Source organism: Argiope bruennichi, chromosome 7 (assembly GCF_947563725.1).
Source record: "Argiope bruennichi chromosome 7, qqArgBrue1.1, whole genome shotgun sequence".
NCBI classification, from domain to species: Eukaryota; Metazoa; Arthropoda; class Arachnida; order Araneae; family Araneidae; genus Argiope; species Argiope bruennichi.
This window is the reverse complement of record NC_079157.1, coordinates 51,055,634-51,082,395: the sequence shown is the minus strand read 5'-3', so window position 1 is coordinate 51,082,395 and position 26,762 is coordinate 51,055,634. Positions and strand designations below refer to the sequence as shown.

Sequence of the window (26,762 nt, the reverse complement as noted above, 5' to 3'; positions counted from 1 at the left end):
AACATTTGTACCGATCCCACTTGCCCTTTCTTATCTCTAATTTCACATAACCCTTTGCATTCCGCATAAGGGTTAGTTTAGTTTAGTTATATTAACGTCCCGTTTAAAAGCAATACTAGAGCTATTTTGGGACGGACCTCGTAATTTTGAACAGTGGTCAGATGATGAGGACGACATCTGAGCTGGCACCCCCCTCTCCACACCACACCAGCTGGAGGACGTTTGGCACCGATGAATTTAACGTACACCAGACTCGCTTACACGACTGTTCTTTGATGGAATCGGGTCTCGAACCTGATTCCACCGAATCAGGTTCGAGAGAGGCCAAGATCTCAATAAATGCAATGCAATCACTTTACTATAGGTGCACGTTACTGGCTATATGACAATCCATTTGGAACTTAAAGGGCTTAAAAGGATACAGCTTATTTCCTTGTATAATGAATCAGTGGATTTCCACAGCTATTTTATTTATTTATTTTGCGTTCATATTCATCCAGTCTACATAAGTGTAATATGAACTCCTATACTGCTCTCTCTCTCTCACCCTCGTCGGTAGATGGCAGTAGTGTTGCGACTAGACGAGGAAGCATGCAAGCGAGGCAAACAGAAGTAAGGAGACGCTTGGAACGGGAAAGTGTGAGGGTGAGGGTGACCATCGTTCGGTCTATACTTTCACAAGCATGTAAACCAGATAACTCAGAAATGCACTGTCCTAAATCAATGAAATTTAACTGAAAAAATCAATGTGACTGTAAAATTTAATCAATTGTCACATTGATTTAGTTGTTCTAAATCAATGTGACTATAACGAAAGTTCTATATCAAAGTTTCGTTTCAATCGGCTGGAATAAAGACACCCAAAACACACTTTTGGTTTTCTGTTCTAGTGTATTAATCGCATTCGAGTGATTAATCGCTAAGATGTTTGGGATTAAGTTTTTTTTTGTTTAATCGTTTGGGATTAAGTTTTTTCATAACTATTGTTCGCCGTTGACATTGTTAAATAATACGCAAGTAAATTTATTAGAAAGTATGTCAGAAAGATTAAGAGAGAACCACTACGACTGATTTTTATTGAACTTCAGAATTTTATTTTCTATGCTATTTGTTTACCTATTAAATACGGCAAATATACTTTGTGTTTTCAATCCATTTACTTCAGTCACTTCCTGAAGGGCTAGTTTTGTAAATTAGTACAGTATTTTGATATTTTTACAATATAATTATCTATTAATCCAATAATTTTGATGGAACTTTGAATCCATATGTGTGGTGCTGTCTGCAAGAGAAATAGAGCAATAATCGATTTCGAAATTCCATAATAATTAAAGAAAAGAATTTTATCTCAACAGCTAAAATGTAGAAAATAACACAAAATAAATTAGAAAAACAAGCTAATATTAGTATGCTTAAATGTAGGCAGTCATTTTTTTATATATAATTTAGAGATAAAAAAAACATCTATTTAAAAATTATGAAAAGGTGGAAATAATCTAAGAAAATTAAAGCACGTTGAGTAGTGCAAGAAAAGAAATTACTAAATATATATATATATATATGTAATGATATTTTAAACTCTTAATTTCAATTTAATTAATTTCCAAGATTTTATTTTAATTTAGCTCATAGTAACTTCATTCTAAAATATTCTCTTATTTCGTGATCCAATTCCACTTTCTCTACTTAATTAATTCAAGAGAAGCTTCATAAAATTGCTTAGTCAGCTAAACACCGAGGTAATTTCACACGCTCGGCGTGAAGGGGTAAAAATGTCCAGTAAGCACATTCTTTCTTAAAAGATCCCTGTGTTTCCCTTACATGTGATCACATGCGTCAGAAATCCCTATCAGAATCTTATTAATATATTGGCACTGTGAAGAAATATTTTCCCTATCAAAATCTAAGGGTTATATAAGGCGAGGGATAATTTATTTCAGCTCTTCTTCCCCACTCTGACTTTTGTACTGCGCTGCGGCGGACGTCTTGTCCGCGTCTCTGCTTGTAAATCATTATGCTTTCCCAATGGATATTAAAAAGAATTTAAAAACGTAAAAAGTCTCTTCAATGTCTTCAAACTGCATTCTACTTCACCAAAATAATATTACATATTAAAAAGCCGACAGGATTCGAAAAGTGTTACATATATATAAAAATTATGGTTGTGATTCAAATTTGAATTTACTTCAAGTATTTCAATACTTTTCGTGCAAGATTCGTTCTTACTTTAACAGCCAGTAGCCATTTTTTAGTAAAAGAATGACTATTTTGAACGAATCGAATAAAAAGACTTTTTTATTATTTAGAATTCTTTTAGTTTTTTCTCTCTCTCGCTTTTGAGTTTTGACGAGAAATGGTAAGCACTTTTCTAACAGTATAATTTATGCTTTACAAGTTAAATTTTATTTTCGGCAAAATAAATCAATTTCTTACATTTTAAATTGCTAACATTTAGCTGTAGGAAATTTACGTAATTTTGCTAAAATGGTTCCCTTTTTTTTGCATTCAAAATTCATTTCGTAATACTTTGCTTATCAATTTGGAGATGTTAAAATTCGTCTATTTGAAAATTTGAACGGTACTTACGTATTAACACCATCGCAGCTACAGATTTGGCGGTTTTTAAGTGCCGCCAATCTACACCTAAAATTTTTGAGACAAATCATAAAATAAAACTTTATTTAAAATTAAAACATTTTTAAAATTCAAAGAACTTTATTTAAAATCGAAGTAGTCAATCGGATTTCGGTGGAAAATGGGCCGATATAGAGTTTAACATAGATTCAAAATAGTTTCTATTTTCTTTCACCTGATGCTGTCGCCATATGAACTCTGATAAATAAGATTCCAAATGATGTCTCGCTGCCCCCCCCCATGTCTTTTGTTCCTCCATTTAGCACTTGCTGATCACACGGTCTTAAGTTACATTTCCAAAACTTATGTTTACCAAAATAAAGTTTCATGTCATGGGAGTTGGTACATTTTCGTGTTTTTGGTAAAATATTTCGCTCCTGAAAAAATAAAATTGCATCTTGTTCTGTTTTTGGCAAATCTCAAAGACGTAGCACTAAAAAATGGCGTCAAAAATCAGCAAACAACAAGGAATCCAAAAGATAACTGCTTACGAACAACGGGGTTGCTGTGTGCGAACAACAGGATTGCTCTTTATTGGCGCATTAGCGCAAAAACCGCCAAATCTATAGCTGCTTTGGCGTAAATACGTAAGCACCACTTTAACATTGAGAAGATTTGATGATATTTTATTTACTTAGAGAGTATTTATTCAAACATTTTCTGTTGTCACAATGCAGTTATTGTGTGTTGTATCACAGAGTATTATATCGTCTAAGTGTTCCAGTAACTAGAGCATTAATAAATCCACTAAAATATCGAGGTTCTATTTCCGTTTGAAATAACAATTGGGATTGGGAAGATGCATCCCATTTAGAAAAGACAACGATCACTATGAACAATCGTCCACTTCTGCTTGTAACAGTGGATGGAGTTTAAAAAAATCAATACAACTTTGTTCTGCGAAATCCCAATTTCTGTTCTATTCATTTAGCACTTAAAACAGTTTTTTTTTTCATGTTTGAATTGAATGTATTTGAAACTGCACATTCTTTCTGCTAGTGGACCATTATATGTTTCAAACTAATTTAATGACTGATTATGATTTTAGTGTTCATGAACTATAGGGATTAAATATATCTCACTGCAAGGAAACACAATTTGTGAAGTAATTATGAATTTACATCTAATTATTCTGCAAATAACAATTATTTTTGGTTATTTCTTAAATATTTTGCCAACGTATATATGGATCATATCTGATACATTTTCAACAAGTTAACAGCCGGTATAGATGATCACAACGCTTAGGAAATGAGTAAAATAGGATTGAGTAAAGAAAAATCATAAATGTTTTGACAAAACTGTGAAACAAAAGATAAAAAAATATTAATTACGATTAGTAGTTATTTCTATTGTTTTCTTTCATCACTTTTTAAATTTTAAATTTGGAAATGCATAAATTCTATTAGTAGATTTCTATTTGTTTCGATCCGTTTTTAAATTATTACTTTTGATTTGGCATTTTGTGGAATTTTTTAGTTAATATAATTTCGACCTTTATTTTTTACCTTTGATTTTACTATATATTTGCATAAGAAATGTGCTACAACTTGTGATTGATGTATACGGCGCCAGAACTTTCATCAAATAAATCTAAATGTAATCGCGCCGTTCTAACTCTATTATGTGGTTTTAATTATTTAGGATCTACATCTAAAATCTATTTCTAGCTTTCAATGAATCGAAGATATCATAAAACACAGAATAACATTTATTGATGAACACGAACATAAAGAATTATCGTTCTACGTTACATCTCTAATTAGGCATTACAAATTCCGAATCGCAAAGTATAAAAAAGAAGCGTATCAAAGTTCAACAAGAAACTGCGCATGCGCCGGTTTTCTGATGACTACAGCTGGAATAGGGGAAAGGCGTCTCTAAGACGGAACAACTTCTATATAGATTTAAGAAAATTCACTCACAGGTCTTGCTCTAGAGTACAAAGAAGTTCGATAACTATAAAATGCAAACAGCAAAGTAAATAAACATTTGTGCGCATGTTTAGTATCTGAATTATTTTAAAATTTGGTACCGAATCTTTAAAACAGTTGATCGTCTGTCTATTGATGTAACTGCGTTAACTCATAAATGCCACGATTTAAACCAATGAAATTTGGTATATTATATTGTGAATACAATCGTGGTGTCACATTTTGGTGTCTAACGACTTCCAAAAAGGAGTCTAAAATATATATTCTTGCGATATATTCAGTAAAAATGCTAGATAGATGCCGAAGCTGTATAGTTCTTAATTTTTGTTTATCAATGACATTAAAGTATTCGTGGCCATCCCTAGGTCCACAATTTTATGCTTAGGAAGAGGGATACAATTTAAATTTGTGAGTATGAAAGAAAATTTTGACGAGACCACTCCCTCTGGTTATTTATAGGAATTCTGGGAAGAAATAATAAATTCTATAAGTGCTAATGTATGGTTTCAAATGGTACAAATAAGAAGGAAAAAAATTGTGAAAATTAAACTTGAAAAAGAATAATAGTGTTACTGAATGGTGATTACTTTTCGAAAAACATTAAAAAATATGAACTCGCGACTGAAAATCTTCGAAAAATGAAATTAATCTTGATTGTTGAGACAAAATATTAATTTCAAAATTAATTTTCGCCACTGTTTTGGAAAACCTACCAACACGGCACCATTTTTAATCGTAGAACAATTCTTAATAGAAGTTTTTTTTTTTTCTTTATTCGGATTCCGACTGATAAATAAGTGCTTGAATGCATTTTTCGATGCACGCTCGTATTTTCTTCAACAAAATAGAATTAAAAAAATCACGCATAAATTGATCTAGAATTTTTACTAGTTATTCTATTCCATATAACACGCAACTGAATGTAATTTCAAAGATTTTAATGAAACTAAAAAAAAAAAAATAGTGTTCCAAATGTTTGTTTATTTTTAATATTTTCCTAACTTAATGAAGTTATCATTACATTTCATAACTAATTTTATAGGTCTATATAATAACCAAAATTTTTTAGCTTTAACTTTTTCTCTCAGATTAACAACTTTTTTATTCAAACTAGGGATGACGAATATTTTCAGAGTGGTTATTACGTAACCAATATCAAAAAGTCACAAATACAAGTGATCAATACTTTTCAAAGAGGGGTGTGATTCAAATCCTTCATACGATCTTACTGATGATATTTCGATTACAAGTTTTGGATCACGATAGAAACTAACAATCGATACGATATCCCTGAAATTTGCCGGAGCGGTGACGATACGATCTGTCCAATGGAAGCTCTCGAAAGAAATCTGTGATTGGATTGAAAAGTGAACGGACCGGTTATTGGAATTATCCTATCGTATCATTGAATTGCATATCACTGAAATTTATCGCAGCGGTGATTTCACCGGAAAGTGCGAGGCTTCACTGGAAAGTGCCGATATTCGTATTTGATGAGGCACTATTCCATACAGATCATTTTTTATTGCTCGTGACATGATTGACTTTGATTACATGTACTCTGTTTACTGCTGGCGCCATCTATTGGTAGAATATAGGACTAAAGTAAACATTTTAAAGAATTGACATATATTTTTAACTCATCTTTTCCAGAAAATGGTTTACTCTAATAAATAAATTAAATAAATAGCTTTGATAAAAAAAATGAAATTTAAGAAGTAAGCTGAAACAGATAAATTAATTCATTCACACGTTAATTAAATTAGTAAATTAAGTATTAATTACAATTAATAAATTTTATATTTAATATTAAGTAATAATTTTTAAGTAATAATATGATTGAAATAACAGATATTTGGAACGCATATTTAAAAATAACAATAGCAATATTATTTGTTATTCAAAAAATCGTGGATTATGCATCTCTAATTCAAACCCAGTAAATCGTGTTGGAACTTCCAGCCCTACCCTTCCATCTCTTATCCGGTAACATTACCGATTACAAATTTAGAAGCCAATTCAATAATGTAAAATAGTAAAATCATCATTATGCATTTTTAAAAATGTGCTATTTTTCACCTCATTTTGACTGACTATACATTTTTCGAATATTTTTTTTTTAATAAACAAAGAAGTTTTTCAATTAAATCCACAAAAACTTAAAATAAAGGCGAAATAATTTTTTTCTTCCTTGCCCAATACTAATTTCTTTCTTAATAATGATAGCAGTTTACTTAATAAATGTTAAACATTAGGATTTTATTTTTAAGTTTAGCCAGCAAAGAATTTGGCACTTATACGTTGTGGACTTTTCTGCTATAACCACGCCATTAGAATTCAGGATGAAATAACCTTCTCAGAATAACCCAAATAAAAATATTTTTTTTACGTTCTTAAATCATATTTAATAATTAAGATTCAGTACAAAAAGATAAAAAATATCAGTTTTTTGTCAAAAAAAAAAAGATTGTAATAATATTCAAATATTTCTTTATCATTATAAAAAACGGTTTCAAAAAATTCCCATTAATTTTTAAGTTATCAACTTTTGAATTAAACCCTTTAAACTTATTTTTATAATAATAACAAAACTTGTTTGTGGTTATCTTTGTATTCTCTTTTTGACTTCCCCCAAAGCATATCGGTACTTGTTGACTTATACCGTTAATAGTCTGAACGTACATGATTATAATCAAATATTCGGTATTTCACTGATATTTTGTGTGTGTTGACACTCACCGAAGAAAGGCGACATTCCCCAGTTTCGGTCTTTAATACATTTATATAATATATACATTTTTTTAAACCTTGAGACATGTTTTTCATTTACAATGCAAATTGAAAAGATATGATAAGATAAACGGTTTTTTTGCCTTCTTTTGCAGTATTAATATAATGCAGTGCCAATACTGATATTTCCAGATACGGAATTCAGATTTCCTAAACGTTTAAAATAATCATTATTAGAATATGATATAAAATAACTTTCATAACATGTGCATATTTAAATAAGGAAAATGAGTTTTCACCAACAATAAGCACTCAAAAAGGCACTGAGCTCTAACTGAGTTATATTATTTTGACACTTCTTGGTTCTGTCTGCTTGTATTTAAAAAAATAAGAGGGTAGGATTTCCTTCCTTTTCTTTGCCTGGGAGTATCTATACCAAGTCGGAGATTTGTCCCTCCAAAGTTTGAGATGGGAAGTCTGCACATGGTTCAATTCCCGGCTTCGAAATCCACAGACTTATAAGGCTTAGGAATCAGACTTATAAGGCTTATCAGACTTATCAGACTTATAGTATAGTGCATCGAATAAGTAATATCTTTAATTTTTGAATAAAAATCTGACCCTCAGAGTAAGTGTAATATTCCTGTATTTTAATATTTTTCCTGTATTTTAATCTATTATCTTTTTTCAATATTATTTCCTAAGTAAAATCTTTAATGCTTATTTTTTCATTTTCTCGCAAACGAAATATAGAGGAAGTATTGCAATTATTAAAAAATATTCAAAATCGAGATTTTAATGACTCTCTAGATTCGGTCTCTTCTGGATTCAGAGAACTCTGAGTCCAGAAAACACATTTTTGGCATTATGTCTGTCTGTCCGTGAGCATGGTAATTCAAAATACATTGAGATACACATCTATAATTTAATATATGGAATTACATCCAAAATTGTAGATTTGTATCGCATTTTAAACGAAATCCATTCACGTGTAATCTGTCTGTCCATCTGTTTGTAGTACAAATGAATTCGAAAACAAAAAAATGCATAGAGCTTAACCCTTTAAAGGGCCATTTTTTTCTAGTCATATTATATTAAAATATTTTTAGGCTTGAAATTTGATTAAGAAAAGGGATTCATTTAGCTTATTAGATCAATTAAATTTGATTAATTAATTAATTAATTTGGTTCATTAATAATTAAGTAACAAATCAAGACACATCCTTTTGTGTAAGATAAAGAACTGAAGCATCTAAGTCTCTGACTTACTAAAAAAATTTGTCAGAACTTATGCCAACCTGCATAATTTAATTCAAAGATTGATAAATTTGGTGGGAGGCATACTTACCACTGCCCTTGAAAGGGATAAATAAAATTTAAGACACAAGTTTAACATCTAAAATGTAGGTACTTATGAACCCATATTTTTGAACCAAATCCATTAACTCTTATGTTCATTTTGTATAGTATACCATACATACAACTTTATAAAAATATACTACCACTATAAAACAATTTTTATAAAGTTGTATGTATGGTGTATTATACAAAATGAGGTATACTATACAAAATGTATAGCTACCTATATACATTTTTTTTTTTTTTTTGCTTTCCTTCAAAAAAAGCAATCTTGCCACGATAAGGGTTAAACGTTGACCATCTGTCAATCTGAACTCTCGCATGTATGTGAAAAACATTAACTTATAAACGCAATGACTTATGTTAATGAAATTCGGTATATTATTGTGATTATTATTATAATTTTGTGTCAAATAATGTCAATCGACAGCCAAAAAGATATCGAAAATACATATTCTAGCGATATATTCAGTAAAAATGCTAAATGCAGATCAAAGATTTGTATTTTGTTTCTATCATTCATCTTCTTTTATTAGTGATTAAGCGAGAAAGTTTCGGATAGATTACTCCCAATAGTACATTTATGTTTTCAATATAATAATAAACATTTCGACTTAGTAGCATCTAATTAAAAATAGCTTTGATTTTAACGGTTTCAGAGGCAATGTGAATGTTAATTCTTAAATTAAAATATTTGTAGAAAATCTGAAGTAATTTTATAATTCGGATAGATTTTTCTTTTTGTATATAAAGTACACAACTTTTTACATTTGACGGAGAAATAAAATTTTAATTTTCTGTTAACTAAACCGATATTATTCTTTAAATACTACCATTTGTATAGTTTCAAAAATATGAATGTCGTGTTCAATGTCGTTGTTATTATGTTGATTTTTTTATTCAATTATTTTATTTAACCTTGTTCTAATACATTTAATGTCTTGCAAACAAGATTGAAAGATTTCAGATTAAATTTAAACGCATATTTATAATAAACTGTTTGCGATATTTAACCTAAAATATGTTTTATATATATTCTAAAAGATAAAACTAATTAACAGTTTTGAATAAAGTGTGCAAAATTTTCACCAATAAAATAACAAAAAAATGTAGTAAATTGATCCAATTTGTACAAAAGTCATTTCATAAAAGACAATATCTTTCCATGATAATACACTGTTGCATCTATTCTGAATATCAGTAAGGTTCCTTAGTAAATAAAGATTAAATTAATTAATTTTTTAATTCAGACAAATAGAGTAATCATATTGCTTGAAACAGCTTTAAATTAAAGGTAACAAAACAATTTTTAGCAATTATAATAGCAGGAAAATTATGGCAACATTTGTACGTTTCGTGCAATAATATAATTTTTCGTGGTTCAAAGGCTGAAAAATCCATACTTACTTTGAAGCTCGATTATCAATCGGCATTGAAATCAATTAAATTGATTTATTTTGCTAATTAGATGGCACATCCTATTTGCAATGCTTTTTGTTATTTAATTCTATACAAGAACATAAAATGAAGCTGAAGTATTTAAACATATTAAACTGATTTTTTAAAATTTTATATTAATTGCTAATTTGACTTAATTTCAGAGTTTAAATATAAAGAATCATGTAATACAATGTCCGATTTAAAAGCACCATCGTACGTTACGGTTTTAAACCAGAAAAACTTAAATTCAGTCCGAAGAATCATTGTACTTATCCTAGTTAGCAGCGTTAATGAAAGACCCACCTTTGCGCTCAATAGAAGGTCACGCCTATCTTAGGAATATCACTTGACTCCAATGGGGCAATAGCAATAGTTGTCTCATCGGAGCAACTGTTTGCCATTGTCGGATTGAAGTCACGTGATCTTCTTACGATAGGCGTGACTTTCTATTTGCGCGCAATAGTTGGTCTTTCATTAACGCTGCTTTAAGTTTGAAGTGAAGGTTGAAATGATCGCTATCACGCTATCTTCTTACGATAGGCGAGACTTTCTATTTGCGCGCAATAGTTGGTCTTTCATTAACGCTGCTTTAAGTTTGAGGTGAAGGTTGAAATGATCGCTATCATGATGCTGACATGACAGTTTTGAGCATGATCAAATAAGTATATTTGACGTTAAGTTTATTTAGTACTGTATGGCATAGATGTATTTGACCATGATCAAGTATAAATTAATTTCAGTCAATGTTATATGGTGCAGATGTTTTAGTTTCTACTCAAGGATATTCAAAATTCAATCTATGAAGACTATATAGTATAAATGCTTTTAGTCACGGCCAAATATATTTGAAGTTCAGTCTATCAAGGTATTTATGGTACAAATGTTTTTGACCAGAATCAAGTGTATTTGAAAATATACATAGATTTAAGATATTTTTGAATATGTTTATAGATACTGCATGAGAATATGAGATACTTCCTTTTTTTCATATATTCCAAATAAATCTTTGCATTTTGTGTAATTAAATGCATTTTATGAGTAAAGAAATAAAACCATCAACACATCACATATTTACAAATATTTTATTTCACAATAATTTTATAAGATACAAGTGTATATACATATATATTTTCATATGGAAATATGTATTTTGTGAGTTCACAAAAGTTAGACATGTTAAATATAATTACAAACTTTCATGGGAGGTTTGGCAGCGAGTGTGCAATAGGAAATATACGCAGCAGTTGTTCTACCTATCAACATACAAAGCTAGGATCTTTGATAGAAAAAGGGTTACATTTTGTTTCAAAAATTATAAAGACAATTTTTGGCTATGAGGATATAATCAATACAAATTTTTATAAATATAATCACCTTAAGAGAAATAATTTGATCTTTTCATTCATATATACAACATTTCTTTTTTAATAGGTGATCACTTAGTTTATGTACTTTAGAGAAAACAGTGATTAAAGGACCAGTCATTGGACAAATAATAGTGATTTATCGTTAAATTTAAATCACACTTAATCGAATAATATTTAAATGTGCACATTTCCATTATAATAACTATTGTGAAGCATTGATTTATACTATACAGTGCTAATCTGTATAAAAATATTTTGATTTATCCAATAATTTATATAGTTATATATTTAGTTCCATAATTTATATAGTGACTTATTTTTTTTGACATATAATAAAAGTTATCAAGGTGTATTTTTTAATTATGTCGAGTTATAAGTATTAAATTAATTAATTCTTAGGAAATCTCTGGACGACTTGTTTTGTCCAATAACTGATATTATTAAATAAAATACAATAAGAGGGAAAGAAAATAAGAGTAAGAAATTCAAAGAGAAATAAAGCAGCGAATCATGGAACAAAGAATTTACAGCGAAACAAAAACGATGTATAAAATCGTTTGCATATTGCATGTAATATTTTTTCTCTAATCTTTCACAAAAAAATTTGTTTACAAAAATTAGGATTCAAAAGGCGAAATAATTGACTTTTATATTTAGATTTGCTGTTTTTAATGAAGCAAAATGTAGGGCAATTACAATTGAAAATCCAAATTTTGAAAGGCTATATTTCCTCAGTCTTAATATCCATTATACTTAAATAACGGTGAAAAAATGTTCTGAAATTCCGTTATATATATATATATATATATATATATATATATATATATATATATATATATATATATATATATATATATATATATATATATATATATATATATATATATTACACATTTTTGTTTTTATCTAAATGACAATTGCATTACGGATGGCGTTATGAGTGATTTAATTTACGAGAAGCTAAATCGTTTGCATAATTCAACTTGTGTTTCCAATAATTACGTCATTCAACCTTCAAATAGGGAGTATTGTAAATTCATTTCCCCAATTTATTAAATAAAATATGCCTTTTATAGGGCAGAAGTGCATCGGATTCAGCAAATGTTTGCTGGTAGTCAGTCAAAAATTACCTCTGTGAACCATCCGAAAACTGCATATTAATCACGTGATATTCCTTTTCTGGAATATGATGAGAAAAAAAGATTACTTTTCAAGTCATACAGAATACAGTTGGTGCAAGCCATGTACCCTAATATCGGACATGCCATAAGGAATATGGGATAAATTTATATGTCAAGTAGATATTGTTCTTGTTTTCTAGGCCGCTTATGCTAAATATATAAGGAATTATAGGTTTTTAGAACTAAACGTGATACTTTTGAAGTGAGTGGTCAACTAAGTTGAAACTGTTCTCTTTTTTTGTAAATATAGCCTTTTAAATTTGAAGTATTCTTTTGTAATTAATATACATAAATATGATTCAAATTTAAAATTGGGAATAAATATTAAATTAAAAATACTTTTTCTACATTTCATTGGTAAAATTACCTTAAAATATTTAATACTGTTTAATTTTCACTTATAATTATCACTGCTATCAAATTTCAGTTCCTTTTTGTTTCACTTTTGTAGGAAAGAATAAAAAGATTTTATAAAATCACTTTTAGATTCTTTATATAGTTTGTTTTTCAAGGAAAACATTGTTCTGCAATTGTTTCCTTTTTTAAAAAATAATAAAAAAGACTAAGATTTTAGTTTCTTTATATACTTTATTATTCAAAGAAAAAATTGTTCTTCTATTTATTTTTTAAAATATTCTTAGGACATTACTAAATTATTCTTTGGGAAAAAAATTTTATTAATACTTTTACAGAATTTTCTGGGCAAAAATTTTTCTGGATTTTTTTCTTTTTTTTAAATTCTAGTTATTGCTAAATTACTGTTGCTTGAATATAATTGTAGTTATTGGCTACGACCAACTGTTTTTCATTATAAAATACAAAGTGTTCTGTTTAATTTTACAATAGAATAAAGATTATTTCTAAAGAATTAAAGATTTATAGAATAAAATATTAAAGAATTAAAGATTTATAGAATAAAATATTAAAGAATTAAAGATTTATAGAAAATAAAAGATTAAAGAATTAAAGATTTATAGAATAAAGAATGTAGATTTAAGATTATTAAAGTTTTTATTGGCAATGTGTTTTTAGCGACAATAAAAGTATAAAATTCTTCATATTTCTTTTATTTTTCTACTGGCAGTTTAATTTTAGTTGTAAGAGAATAGATAAAAATGTTTCATTTGAATAAATAAAGCTATATATATATATATATATACGAATTAACAAATAATACCTATTCAAATTTTTGTTTTGAAAATTTCAACAATTTTTTTCTCCTTTCTGCTTTGGGAAAATAAACACGTACAATACAGAAAAACTAAAATGAAATAATTCGCAATACAATCATTAAATTTCAGTGATTGTCTGGGAAGAATTCGCACTCAAATAAAAACGAATTAAGAAAATTTGTTCCAAAGTCCTTTAGTTTCGTCTTCTGAAAAAATAAATCGATTCATCTACAATTTCTAACCTTTGTATTTGACTGGAGGAGTCCATTGTTGGAATGGAAGGAGGAGGAAATGATGATATGTCCATCTTGGTTCTATCTAGCAACACATTAACCGGACACACAAAATGTCAATTTTACTATTTCACTTCTTGACAATCAGCATTGGAGAAACATTTTGGAATTTTTCTTCAAACATTTCAAAAATTTCTGGAATTTGGTAGAAGCAATGAGATTTTTGAAGTCTTTTGAATTTAAGAAATGTTCCAACCTTCTGAAACTTAATAGAATAAATGCTAAAAATTTTTTTCATTTTTATGTAATTCATTAAAATAACATTGTAATGTAGGGAATATGTCTTCAGTGATTTATTTCCAGAATTTTTGATTATTTTATTAATATATATAATATTGCCTTTTCAAACACTTCGTTTTATAAGAGAATTTACTTTTTTTTTCAAAAAATTATGCTTAGTTCCTGTTTGATTTGAAGTTCTGGTGATAAAAAATTTCTATGATCATATATCATACAAATTTAAGGTCAATGATATTGTTTTATAAAAACATTTTCCGATATCTTTTATAAATATTTTTTATAAGATTTGCTGCATAAACAAATAATAAATAATATTATTTAAAATTTTTAGACAAAAAAAAAAAAGAATTGATTAAAATAAATATTAAATGTCCAACTATTTAGAATATTTGGAATGAATAAAAATTCAACAGTTCAACTCATTCATTTATTTTATTATTATTAATAAATATACCATTTAATTGCAAACATTGTATTCGATTTCAACATAATGTTGTTACTTTTATTTATATTTTTAATGCAAATGCACTCATTAAGTTTAAATCAGAATTCATTTATGAAGTACAGATCAAAATATCGTTTGAATGCTGATTGTTAAGAAGTTTCTGACGTGAGTGGCATCATATAGGTGCAAGACATATTTTTTTCAAATGGACATCAAGGATATATGTATATATAGTTATAAAGAAAAAATTTGTATATCATATAGATATCAGACAGATAATCCAGTACAATGCACAGTACTAGAAAAAATGCAACATTGAATCAACACTGTTATTTGGGCAAGCTCATGGAATACAATAACCATGAATCTGTTTGTGCTAAGCAGTTATTTGGAAGGAATTTGTGCTGAGCATAAAAAATAAATAAAGCTTTAAAATAGAATTAGTAGCAAACGAAACGATCTCAATAACTTTTATTTATAATATTCTCTGATCTAAGAAGTTTATTAGAAATGACAAATCTGCAATACCTAAATAAAGTTGATGCCAGATATTCGCCCACAGACGAGACTAAACTACATTTCTCAGACTAAACATTTCGAGATCTTACTAACGGGTTTAAATATTACCTCCACTATGACTGCAAAAGCCATAGATTATGTATCACATCAGGTTCATATTTTATTTTTGAGAGGATTAAATAAAAACATTGATTTATTTTGAGATTTTATTTATTCTGTTTACACAAAGATATTGCCCGATATCCTAAAGCGAATTGTACTAGTTTAATAATATATAGATACCTAATTAGTATGTTTAATAAAGGTATAAACATAGCATAGAATTAAATGCAAAATGAAGACTTCAGAAGAATGGATCTTTTTTTGATTTCAGATTTTTCATAAAGAGAATTTTCATAAAAAAGAATTCATCTTAATTTGAATTTGGTTCGTCTTTCACATTCTTTTCTGGTTTTTTAGAATTTTCTAACCTTGCGATTAAATATTTTGTTTTGGTTTTTATTCGCAGAGAATTCTAAAAGAACGATAAAAAAATCGTTTTCATTCTAAATTCCTTTCGTTAAATCAGTATTTTTTTTTATTCAGTCAGAATAACTGGATAATTATTTCAGGCTCTTGATTAATTCGAAGACTTTACTTCTGAGCAATGTATTTACCTGAAAAGAATTTAAAATTTTTCATTCTTTTAAAAGATTATGGAGATATTTAAGAATTACATTATTTATTTTGAAATTTTAATCTGCAAATGTTTTATTCAAAATTATTATATCGTTTGCTTATTAATTATTTACTTAGTTATTGAATTCTTTTATTATCAAATTTGTCATTTATAAATAATATTATTTTATTTATTAAAGTTAATTATTAAACGTATATTATTTATCAGAACTGTTAAATATTAAACAAAATTTTTACTTTCAATTCTATTCCAAAAATTGCAATTTTTTTTATAAGATTAATTTTTTGCTTTACTTTTTCTTAATTATTTTTTGACAAATATAATTTTTATTATTATGCCGTTAATTTAAAACTGGCCAAGCTTCTTTAGATATCCATTAAATCCAATAACAATTTAGTGTAAAAACAGCATGCAAATTAAGTCTTGGCATGAAATATTTTCAAAATCGTGAAGTAAGTTTCGTCTAAGACTAATCAACTAAGGACTACTAAGAAACATTGAGTTAAGCTACCTTATCGAAAGATACCTTGATACATGTTCCGATTTGTTAGAGTTATTCTCTAATCACTCTCATCAATGGTAGTTTTCATATTTCCTACTTCGCGCGTTCTCATGAGTTCCATGATTACGCGGTTTCCTATCTATGTCAGTTTAACAGGTCTTAAGTTATAAATTACGCTGATGGTTCTTTATTCTACAATCATTTGTGTGAATAGGCGAATATCTGGCTGCTATTTCATATCTAACAACAACACTTTAGTCGTAAGTTCACACCTCTGCCGTTTAATTGTCCTAAAGCCTCTCATAATTCACAAGCAAAGCAGAACAGATTAATGACATATATCATAAAAGAAACTCATAGAAGCTACCGAGCAAGCTCAAAGAAGATATTAACTGAAGACATAAAACACTTTTTGTCCCATAAAACAATTATAACAAATTTTTGAAAATTTAAATAATAGTTTGTCCCTTTACCGTGTTAGTTATTAGGTTATAAGAGTATTAATATGCAGAAATAAAATGGCATGTTAGTGTATTAAGTTAGTCAGTTTGTTTTATTCGGTAGAAAAGGGCTATAGAGGCGTTTTAGTTGTTGATTATTAAATTAAGCATATTATAAGATCTTTATATTTCATGGTAATTTACTTTTTCATCCAGGTTGACTGAGTTATATGTTTTAGAATTTTGGAGTGTGTCATTTTCCGTTTTCTTCAGTATTCTCTTCGAAGCTAGGCAGTCCGGACCTGGGTTTTTGAATAACAAATTGAAATGAAATAAAATATTTTAAAAGAAAGAACACATTATAACAAAACAAAAACATAAAACAAAAAAGCAAAGCATGAATACGCAAGATGTGCAATTTAAAAAATAAAACCTTCTTTCACACTTCTTTAAATATAACGTTTTATCTAAAACTCAATTCGGTGTAAAAATGCAATTATTTAACTTTTACAGATATCTACGATATCTTATTTTAAAAATCAATCAAAAACTCTTATTCATAACTCTTTAATTTACAATTTTTGCGTTTAGATAAAAATAAAAGACCTACTAAATTATCATGCGACAGTTTCATTGGCGAAACACAGTATTTTAAAAATTCAGTTTATATTTGATCTTACATATTGCGTATACATTAGTCACACCATAAATACTGTCGCAGTATTTTAGAAAATGTCACACTACGTATTTTGATATTCAAAAATAATTAGCTTATAAAGGCAAATTTGTCATTTGGAAACATTTAATAAAAGTGAAAAAAAATATTTTTAAAAGATCCTCAACGTAGCCATGTTGGATTAAAAACTTTCCACAATGTCTAGGAAGCTAAATATTAACAGAAGCTTCTTCATCAGAATTATAGAATTAATTGCTAAAAAAATTATCGTAGAGGAGGTTTAAATATTTATTTAAAAAATATGCGACAGAATTGATGGTGTGATTTTAAGAAGACAACAACAACAACAAAAAACTCAAACATAACAAAATTAAAGTTTTCTAAAGACGGTGTGATATTTTTAATGAATTAAAAGGCAAATCAAGCTCAAACAAGCAAACAAAAACACACAAACAACTAAAAGCATGCACAATATGCACATAAACATGCAAAGAAATTAGAAGAAGAAAAAATATGATCGTTTTCTTCTGTTTCACACTTGTGTTATTCAAAATTATTCATTCACCGCCATTTCATCATAAATCAATTTTTTGTACCAATTAAGGCTATTGAGAGAAATTAATAACCGTACATAAATTAGTAAAACAGTTTAAATTATATCATGCTAGTAATAGCAAACGATTTTATTGCAAATGATTAAATTGTTGGATTTAATTTATTCTTTAGATAATAATTGTTAAATTTCACTTATATTTAAATATATTATTTTGTTTAGTACTTTTAAAGTTCAGTAGATTGATATTATTCTTTTCGAGATAAAATTGAATTTTTGAAAGATATATAGAATAAAATGCTTATACAACGCTAAATGCTATCAGATAGTCTTGTTGATTAATTGCGCTTTCTGAGAGGAAAATAATTATCTAAGATCTGTATTTTTTATGATGTGCTATTTTACAGAGTTTAAAAATTATTTTACATTTTTCAAATCTTATTTAGAGACTTTTGTACCATTTTTATTAATAATTTATTCCTTTATATTTCTTTATCAGAAATAGAAATTGAAAAAAGAGTTACTTACCAGCTATTAAGAAATATCTGTATTCTCAATGTTATAAGAAAATAAAATAAAGTTGTTAGATTTTATTGATTATTAACAATATTCTTTATCTTTGGAAATGAGAAAAGTCTTCTGAAATTACCTAAATTTTTTGTGACAGAAATTGAAATTTCTGCTTGAAAATATATCAATATCTAAATATTTTTTAAATTTATTTTTGGACCTCATTTGGGACGTTAAAAACTGAATTAATTTCCTGTATATTACAAACTTAATGTTATTTAAATTAAAATATCATCAACAAATAACCAGTCCAGTACGAATGGAACTATAATATATTTTCAAGGGAATTCAGAATATTCAGAATCATGGATTTATGTGTTCATTTTGCCATTTTTTTTTTTTTTATTGAGCAGTGACGATAAATAGAATATAGAACATGACTAGGACAGATGAGTTTGAAATTCAAACAACATGACTAGATTTGAATTGTGCGTTCGTTTTAAAAGGATATATATTAAATGCTAAAGAAATAAAGTGAACTTTATTGACAAAATAAAATTAGCTTTTTTTTCTGAGATGGAATTTTTATAAAAGTTTTTATTATATTTTGTACAATTGTCAAGAAAATTTATTCCTGTTAACATTAGTCCAAAATATAATCAATATAAATTATTAGACAAGGTTAAAAACAGATAATTAAAATCCGAAATTAAATCTTAGAATTCATTTAAAGTTGCTTTTCAATTCTAAAATAAGTTGCACGCATTACAAGTAAAAAAATATATTAATTTAAAAGCATTGACTAACTACGTTAAGTGTTTAAAGCTGTTAACTGACAACTAATTGTTGTTAAAACTAAGATGCAAGTTATGTTTTTGATAACATCTGTTAAATTATACAGGGTCGTTCCTGGATCTTGGTCAGTTTAGTGCCAGAAAAAAAAACACGATTTCTATTATTTAATTAATATAATAAAAAATTCTAAGAATAGTAAATTAACTACATTCTTGAATAAATAATTTCATTTAGTTATTTAAATATGTACTGATAAATGAAAAATTCCACCATCACAGACAGGTCCTGAAAGCTACTTTGGCACATTGACTGACTAGATGAATTTCACATGAATGCCTAACTATTTTGTGAAGAACAATCTGAAAATTTTGCAAATCTTCAACATTATTTGTACAAATAATGTACATTATTTGTACAATTTTGGGTTGAGAAATGACAAATATGTTCATCTGTTGTTTATTTCCAGGCAAATTGGGTACTAAATATTGAATCCATGATCCTAACTAGGCTGTGCTAACACCTTATGAAGAACGTTCTGATAAATCTTCGAAATCTGATTATCTTTTGTATAAGCATAAAAATTTAATCCTATTTTTTTAAATTCTGAACTAGGAAACAGTATATCCCTGGTATATCCTGAGAGCTCATAGAATGTAAAAAATTTGTCTCTGTGAGTGCAGTTATAATAAGTTAATAACTGATAATCTGATAAATTTTCCGGTGTTAACTGTCTTTTGTAGAAGGGTAAAAGATTACTATTTTAATTCCTTTCAGTTTTTTCCTTTAAATTTCCTTTAATACCTTTAAATTTTGAACTGAAAAAAGACAAACCTTTCGCATTTCCTGTTTACCCACATAGCCAAAGTTTGACCCAAAGAAATATTTGACTTATAAGAAATGATTTGATATCTTTTCAAATTTTATCCATCGTTCACCTAAGAATAAAACATTATTTTACTTTAGGGATTTCAAGATATCTAATAGTAAATTGAAAAATTCACTCCTTCATGGATGATGACTGTTTTTTTTTATTCAAGAAAAAAGGCCTTTTTTGAAATGGAATATTAATTTTATTTGTAACTGAATTTTCAATCAAATGCTCCTTGTCCTAAGCGTATCAACTACAAGGAAACCTTTTGTATCTTTCTATATTCGTAACTTTGCAAATAATTCGTGTTTCATCGCCATAGTTTACACCAGGAACGACCCTCATATGATTATAAACAAGCTTCTTCTTGCTTTTATCAAAATATATTTACCAAATTTTTAAAATCTTTGAGGCATCAGAATTTAAAAGGCATACAACCACACTGAGGTGTGTGGCATTCTTTACACTTTCTTCTGAAAAACAACATATTATTTAATTTTTGACTTAACAAAAATGACTAATAATTAGATATAAAAACATTTTGAAAATATGTAGGTAATTTGAACATCACCCCAACATGCGACATATATTTTCATTGAACCCCGTTGCATTTGTTTTATACGAGGAAGCATGAAAATTTATTTTGAAAAAAACAAATAATAATTTAGATGTTTAGTTTATGTTTTAGTTTTTGAATCGCTATAACTAATTTTTTTTCAAATGATGTTATTAAAATGTATGTAGTATTATTTACATGTAGACTGCTATAAATCTTTTATATTTAGAAGACAAATGCGCTTGTTTGAATCCTTGTACCCAACTTTTCTCAAATGATGTTGTCAAATTATATGTACTATCATTTATATATAGAAAGTTGTCAAAATTTTAAGTTTAGAAGCAATATGAATTTTGTTTTACACGAAGAATCTTATAAATTTTCTTTAGAAAACAAATTATAATTTATGCTTTTAGGAATTTAATCCTAATCTTTACCTCTGTCATCGTTTTTTCCAAATAATGTTTTCAAAATGTATACAGTATTATGTATATATAGAATGTTTTCACAATTTTATCTTTAGAAAAAAAGAATAATTAATAAGCTTATGTTTTTACCGGTGATGCATCAGAATGTTTTTTAGAAAACATCCAGTGTATTTTCAATGATAACGAAGTGTCTCCAATGAAATTCATTTAATTTTTTTAATTGAAAAAGCTATCTGAAAATCCACCCTTTTCGTGAATAGAAAAGAATAATATAACCTAAGCACAACAATTAAAATTTTAATTAAATTCATATTATTGAAATTTAAAAAATTAAATTCTGCTATTTTTATAGACTATCACGATATGGTTATAGTATTTATTGAAAATTTTGAAAAATCAAAATGATTCATGTTATATCGTGCTGGATTGTATTGTATTGTATTCGAAATAACAGTCAAAATAAAGGAAAATGTAATTGTATCATGTTCTACATATTTTCCCAAAATGCTCAAATTTTAATTCCCAACAATTACTATATTTCAAAACTCCTTCGGTTCTATTATCTTCTTTTTTTTGGAAAAACTCGACATGTTCATCTTTTCGCATTTTTAAAATCTGTGGGATATCATTCTTTTATATAAGCATTGATATTTTTTTTTCCTCATCGCTGTTTATCCATTTGTAAAAAAATATGCTTTTATTTTGAGATCATTTTTCCTGTGTAGTCTGGTTTAATATGATCCGCTTAATATTCTTTTTATTAAAAAATAAATAACATCAACCAATCAAATTGGAGAGAAATTCTTCATTGCCAATAATTCTTTTTGAGCAATTACAGTAGTGTTTATATGGCAAGTGGTATATTTAGAATTAAAACTTCTAATAAATCGTCTGAAATGATAAAATAAACCATCTACTGGAAAGACTGCTCCAGATTTTGCAAAAGAAACTTGTAATAAAAAAATATAACGATTCTGAATATATATCCACGCCGTCTGAATTTACGTTTCCTCAAACCTAACAAAAATAGGCATTAAGACATCCATTACAAAACGTACTTCTTTGAGCCTGCTTAATTTTTATAAATATCATAATACAACCGAAAATTATATATAAAAAATCTTCTGGAATAAATAATAGTCTTTTGACTAGCACAAACTGTTGAATGTATTCGAACCGAGTAAATGCCCTAAAAGTGTACACAGCATACATACACATAACAACGACCCAGTACAGTTACAGTTTCAACAGAACAAACAATTTTGATGCCTGAAACATGTAATATTTACATGGAATAATGTATAAAAACAAATACAACACCAACGTCAAATCCAAACGATAATCGGTGCTTTCTCTCTAATCAACACCACCACCTGCCTTTGCTTCCGGAATCAGCTTGGTTCGACACTCTTAATTTTAATCTACGTTACTTTAGTAAAAGTTTATTCTTAGATATTTGAATGATAAAAATTTACCGTCTATGCTTAAGGTTCTTTACGAATTCTTGAGCATCTTTGTCCCAAGTTCTTGCAGCTAAGGCTACAATAATTTCATCTGGAAAAACAAGAAGAAGAAGAATTATTCTTTTTATTTCTGCTAAAAAAATTCCAAACGTTTATTTAGGCAGATAAATAATTGTTATGTTTTCAAAAGAATAATGAAATTTGTGAATATTTTTTTCAGACTACGTAGTTTTAAAATTTCGTATATTGCAACAATTTTCTTAACGATTTTTCCACTGTGAACTAAACATTTGAAACTGTTTCGATTTGAAATTTTCTATTCGTATGTAAAGTTTATTAAACGATATATTTTATTTATAAAGAAGTTTTACGAAAAAATATCAACTATTAATATTTTTGTTGAATTTTTGTGGTAATGGGAGTTGCTGATAACCAAACAAGATTTTTGTATTTTCAATTCGATTAATTTCAATTAAATATGCAAAAAAAAAAAAAAAAAATTAAATATATAAAAAATGTAATCATTGTATTATTGATAATACTTTGTAAAAATATATATTATTATTCATTATTGTCCTTATTACATTATTTTAGAATTCGTTTTCCTCTCCTACTTACTATGAGATGGCGCCTCTAAGATATACTGAAATTAATCGAATAACTGATAAGAATACTCTGAACATACTAAAATGTTGTACAGTCACTTGAAGCACAAAATATAACAAGATTTCAAAATTCTCTACACCATGAAGAAGTGATTGAAAGAATTGAATGCAGATAAATAGTTTTTAAAAAATAAATTGTCAATTTTTTAAAAATAAAAGCACATTTTTTAAATTTTTTTTACCGTTTTAGCATATTTTATTATTCATAATTATTTTTGTCATGATATTATTTTGTAATACGTTTTCTCTTTTATTCACTACCAGATGGCGCTACTAGTACAGAATCGATATTTAGTTGAAATCAATCAAATAATTGATAGTAAATAATATTCTGAAAATGCTAAGGTCTTGTACGGTCATTAGAAACCGAAATATTGAAAAATTTCATAATTATCTAGTCTTTCAGGAATAATTAAAAAAATCGATTACAGTATTTTATTCATTCAGATATCAAAAAATTTTAATAATATAATTTAAATATTGTCTTTGTATTAACAATGGATGTTCCAAAATTTTTCAGAAAGCAGCTGAATTTAAATGAAAATCGTTGTGTGGGAAAGTGGGCTTAAAACTGATGTGAAATCTCTGCGATATACAGCATTAAAATGTGTAAAATCTCGCTTCTCAATTAACTAAAAATGTCTTCACTTTCGTAACATTTTATACAATGTTCAAAATCAAGCAAAATTCAGTTAAATACTTCACAAAGATGACGTCAGACTCACTTTTATCATTTGGGTGCATGAGGCAGAGTTCGAACAGTTTCATCTCTTTCATCTCTTCCGAGGAGGATTCGGGGATGTTGCAGAGGGGCAGGAAAGCTTCGCCCTCGAAATCGTTCTTCGTCACCATGTCGTGGTCCATGACACTGAAGCACAGCCCGGCACCCTCACGGTGCAGCAAGTCAGCTGGTATCGAACTGAAATAAATGATTGCGCATCATTACCTTATTTTGATTGCATTGCCTACTGACTTAAGGTATGTAACTACGTTTGGGTGAATTTTTTGCAAAAACTTTGTAAAATTGTTATATTTTTGAATACTTGCATAAAGTAGATTGAAAAACATCTATAAAACTAAAAATATGCTAGCTAAATATCAAAAAAAAAAAAAAAGTATGAAAATTTGTGGCGTTTTTTAGGCTAAAATGAGATATAAAGCAAAAACCTATTAGTTCAGAAATTTATCAAATCATTTGTTGAAAATCTAAATAGTAATTCAAAATCTAGCTTGTTTTTTTGTTACTTATGGCACTTTACAAGTCCGCTGACGAACTGTCTGTGGTGAAAGCTTATAAGCCAGTTAACAGCTACGCTACCCGAGCAATTGCTTTTGTATCATGGTCATGTTACAGGACTGCGAACCACAAGCTCCCAGGTTCTATCCTCGCTCATACCCATTCGCTACATGTCAGCTGTTTAAGCCAGGTGTGCAATAGCATGTGAGGGCAAAGGCCCCTGAGCATCCGAGAGCACATGTCTGACTTCTATCTCGTATGAAGATGACACTCACACATTCGCTTGCATAACCCCTTTCTACAGATGGGACACTTTCAAACACTTCACAGATGGAAAACAGGGTAGAGAACAACCATGTCAGAACCAAGACTCGAACCCGAGACGCCCAGATCACGAGGAAGGCGCACTAGCCCTTGGCCAGGTCGCTGGCAATCTAGTTTGTAGGTAGCTTAAGAAATATATTACTTAGTTCTTGAACTAAAAATTAAAATGTGTTTCAATTTTTAAAAATTGGAGTTTGATTGATAAATAACATGAAAGTTTCAAGTTTTCTAATATTAAAACAGTTATAGAATATTTCTATATGGACAGGTTGCTATGGTTCAAGATCAGTAGAACATATTGAAAAAATTATTATACCAATTTGAAAAAAAAATGCGCATTTCATTTAAATTTTTAAGCCTTTTCCTAAGAAAATTGATAAAATAGCATTCGATAATACAAATTTGATAAAATAATATCCCAAGATGATAAATCCCATTAAAATTTATTGAAGAAATATAATAAAAAAACAATGTAATTTCATAAAGAATGAATTTAGAAAACAAAATTCAAACAATTTTGTAAAGAAGACTGCTCAGAAATCAAGAATTTTGAATAAAAAATATTTTATAATTGTGCAAAAATATAACTTTCCATTGCAGTCACATACTTTTAAACAAGTACTTGATTTATTTTTTAATAGGTCTTGGTAGTTTTATTCCTATTGCCGTCGTATCATTGTCAAAATTCCGAAGTACTAAGAAGCAGTGTGTTTTTAATAAGGTTCTTAATAATACTTTTATTTAAAATATAATTACTGAAGGAATTAAAACTGCATGATTTTTACTTTTAACTTGTAAACACAAGACTCATAGTACACATATGCCTCTACACGTACATTTGCTTTATCATCGATTTCTCAAGGCTCTGATGTTTGAACGTATATATAGTTTCTAACGAATAGAAATATTAAAACTTAAATCCTCTGCAAATAAATAGTAAAAAAAAATTAGTAAATATAGAAAAAAAATATCATAGATTGTAAACGAAAAAAAAATAATAAAATAAAATAAAATATTAAAAAATATTTCACAAAACGAAAATAACAATAACACACAAAATTACTGGAAAACTGTGAAAGAATATTTTAATTTTGCGACTACTAATACATATCATTAACAAACATTTGTTAGCAAAAAGTCTATCAACATGTGATAATTTTTTGGTAATTGATCGTTGATATTCGATTAATACTCAAGTACTGGAAAATTTCCAAAGGAATCGAAATTATATTGGTTAAAGATTCTTGTCTGTTCATTGTTTTTAAATTCAAAAAATAAATATATATTTGGGTTGCTTGTTCTAAATGCGTAGATCTTAAATCTTACCTATCGTTTTATTTTATTTACGTGTATTGTAACTATTCATTCACTGGATTTTATTAATTTATCTATACATTTTCATTATTTTACTATTTTTTCAGCATTTAATTTGGATTCTGAAATCAATGGAATCAAAAACAGTCAAATGACTTTATTGCATCTGGCAAGCTATTTAATCTTTTAATCAGTTGTTTCGTTTATGAAACATACTGTTAATAACACATCGCCATTTGAGAGACCAAATAAATACTCACAATTCAAATGCTTCATCGAACAAAGGAAATAAAGTCTTCTTCTGAACTTTGGTCTTCTGCTTAACACAGTTAGGAAAAAAGTGCCTGGGCACAAGCTCGATAATCACAAAAGGATCACTGAAACCTGGAAAAACAAATGATAAAACATTAGCTCGAGTTGTATCGGAATACAACACAT

General features: G+C 27.8%; 1 protein-coding gene across 3 annotated transcripts in view; it reads right to left on the bottom strand.

The window, feature by feature from the left end:
- Nucleotides 1-16,286: 16,286 nt before the first annotated feature.
- LOC129976429 (BAI1-associated protein 3-like) overlaps nucleotides 16,287-26,762 on the bottom strand; it is a 155,693-nt gene continuing 145,217 nt past the window's right edge. For 2 of the 3 annotated variants that reach the window (XM_056089993.1, XM_056089995.1), the window contains exons 29-33: nucleotides 26,585-26,708; nucleotides 24,175-24,368; nucleotides 22,797-22,875; nucleotides 20,729-20,810; nucleotides 16,287-17,237 (exon numbers count right to left, since the gene is read on the bottom strand). In XM_056089993.1, coding sequence (XP_055945968.1) covers nucleotides 20,753-20,810; nucleotides 22,797-22,875; nucleotides 24,175-24,368; nucleotides 26,585-26,708 — 455 coding nt within the window. In that variant the 3' untranslated portion in view covers nucleotides 16,287-17,237; nucleotides 20,729-20,752. The remainder of the gene's footprint in view (nucleotides 17,238-20,728; nucleotides 20,811-22,796; nucleotides 22,876-24,174; nucleotides 24,369-26,584; nucleotides 26,709-26,762) is intronic. The other variant, XM_056089994.1, reaches the window with a different exon arrangement.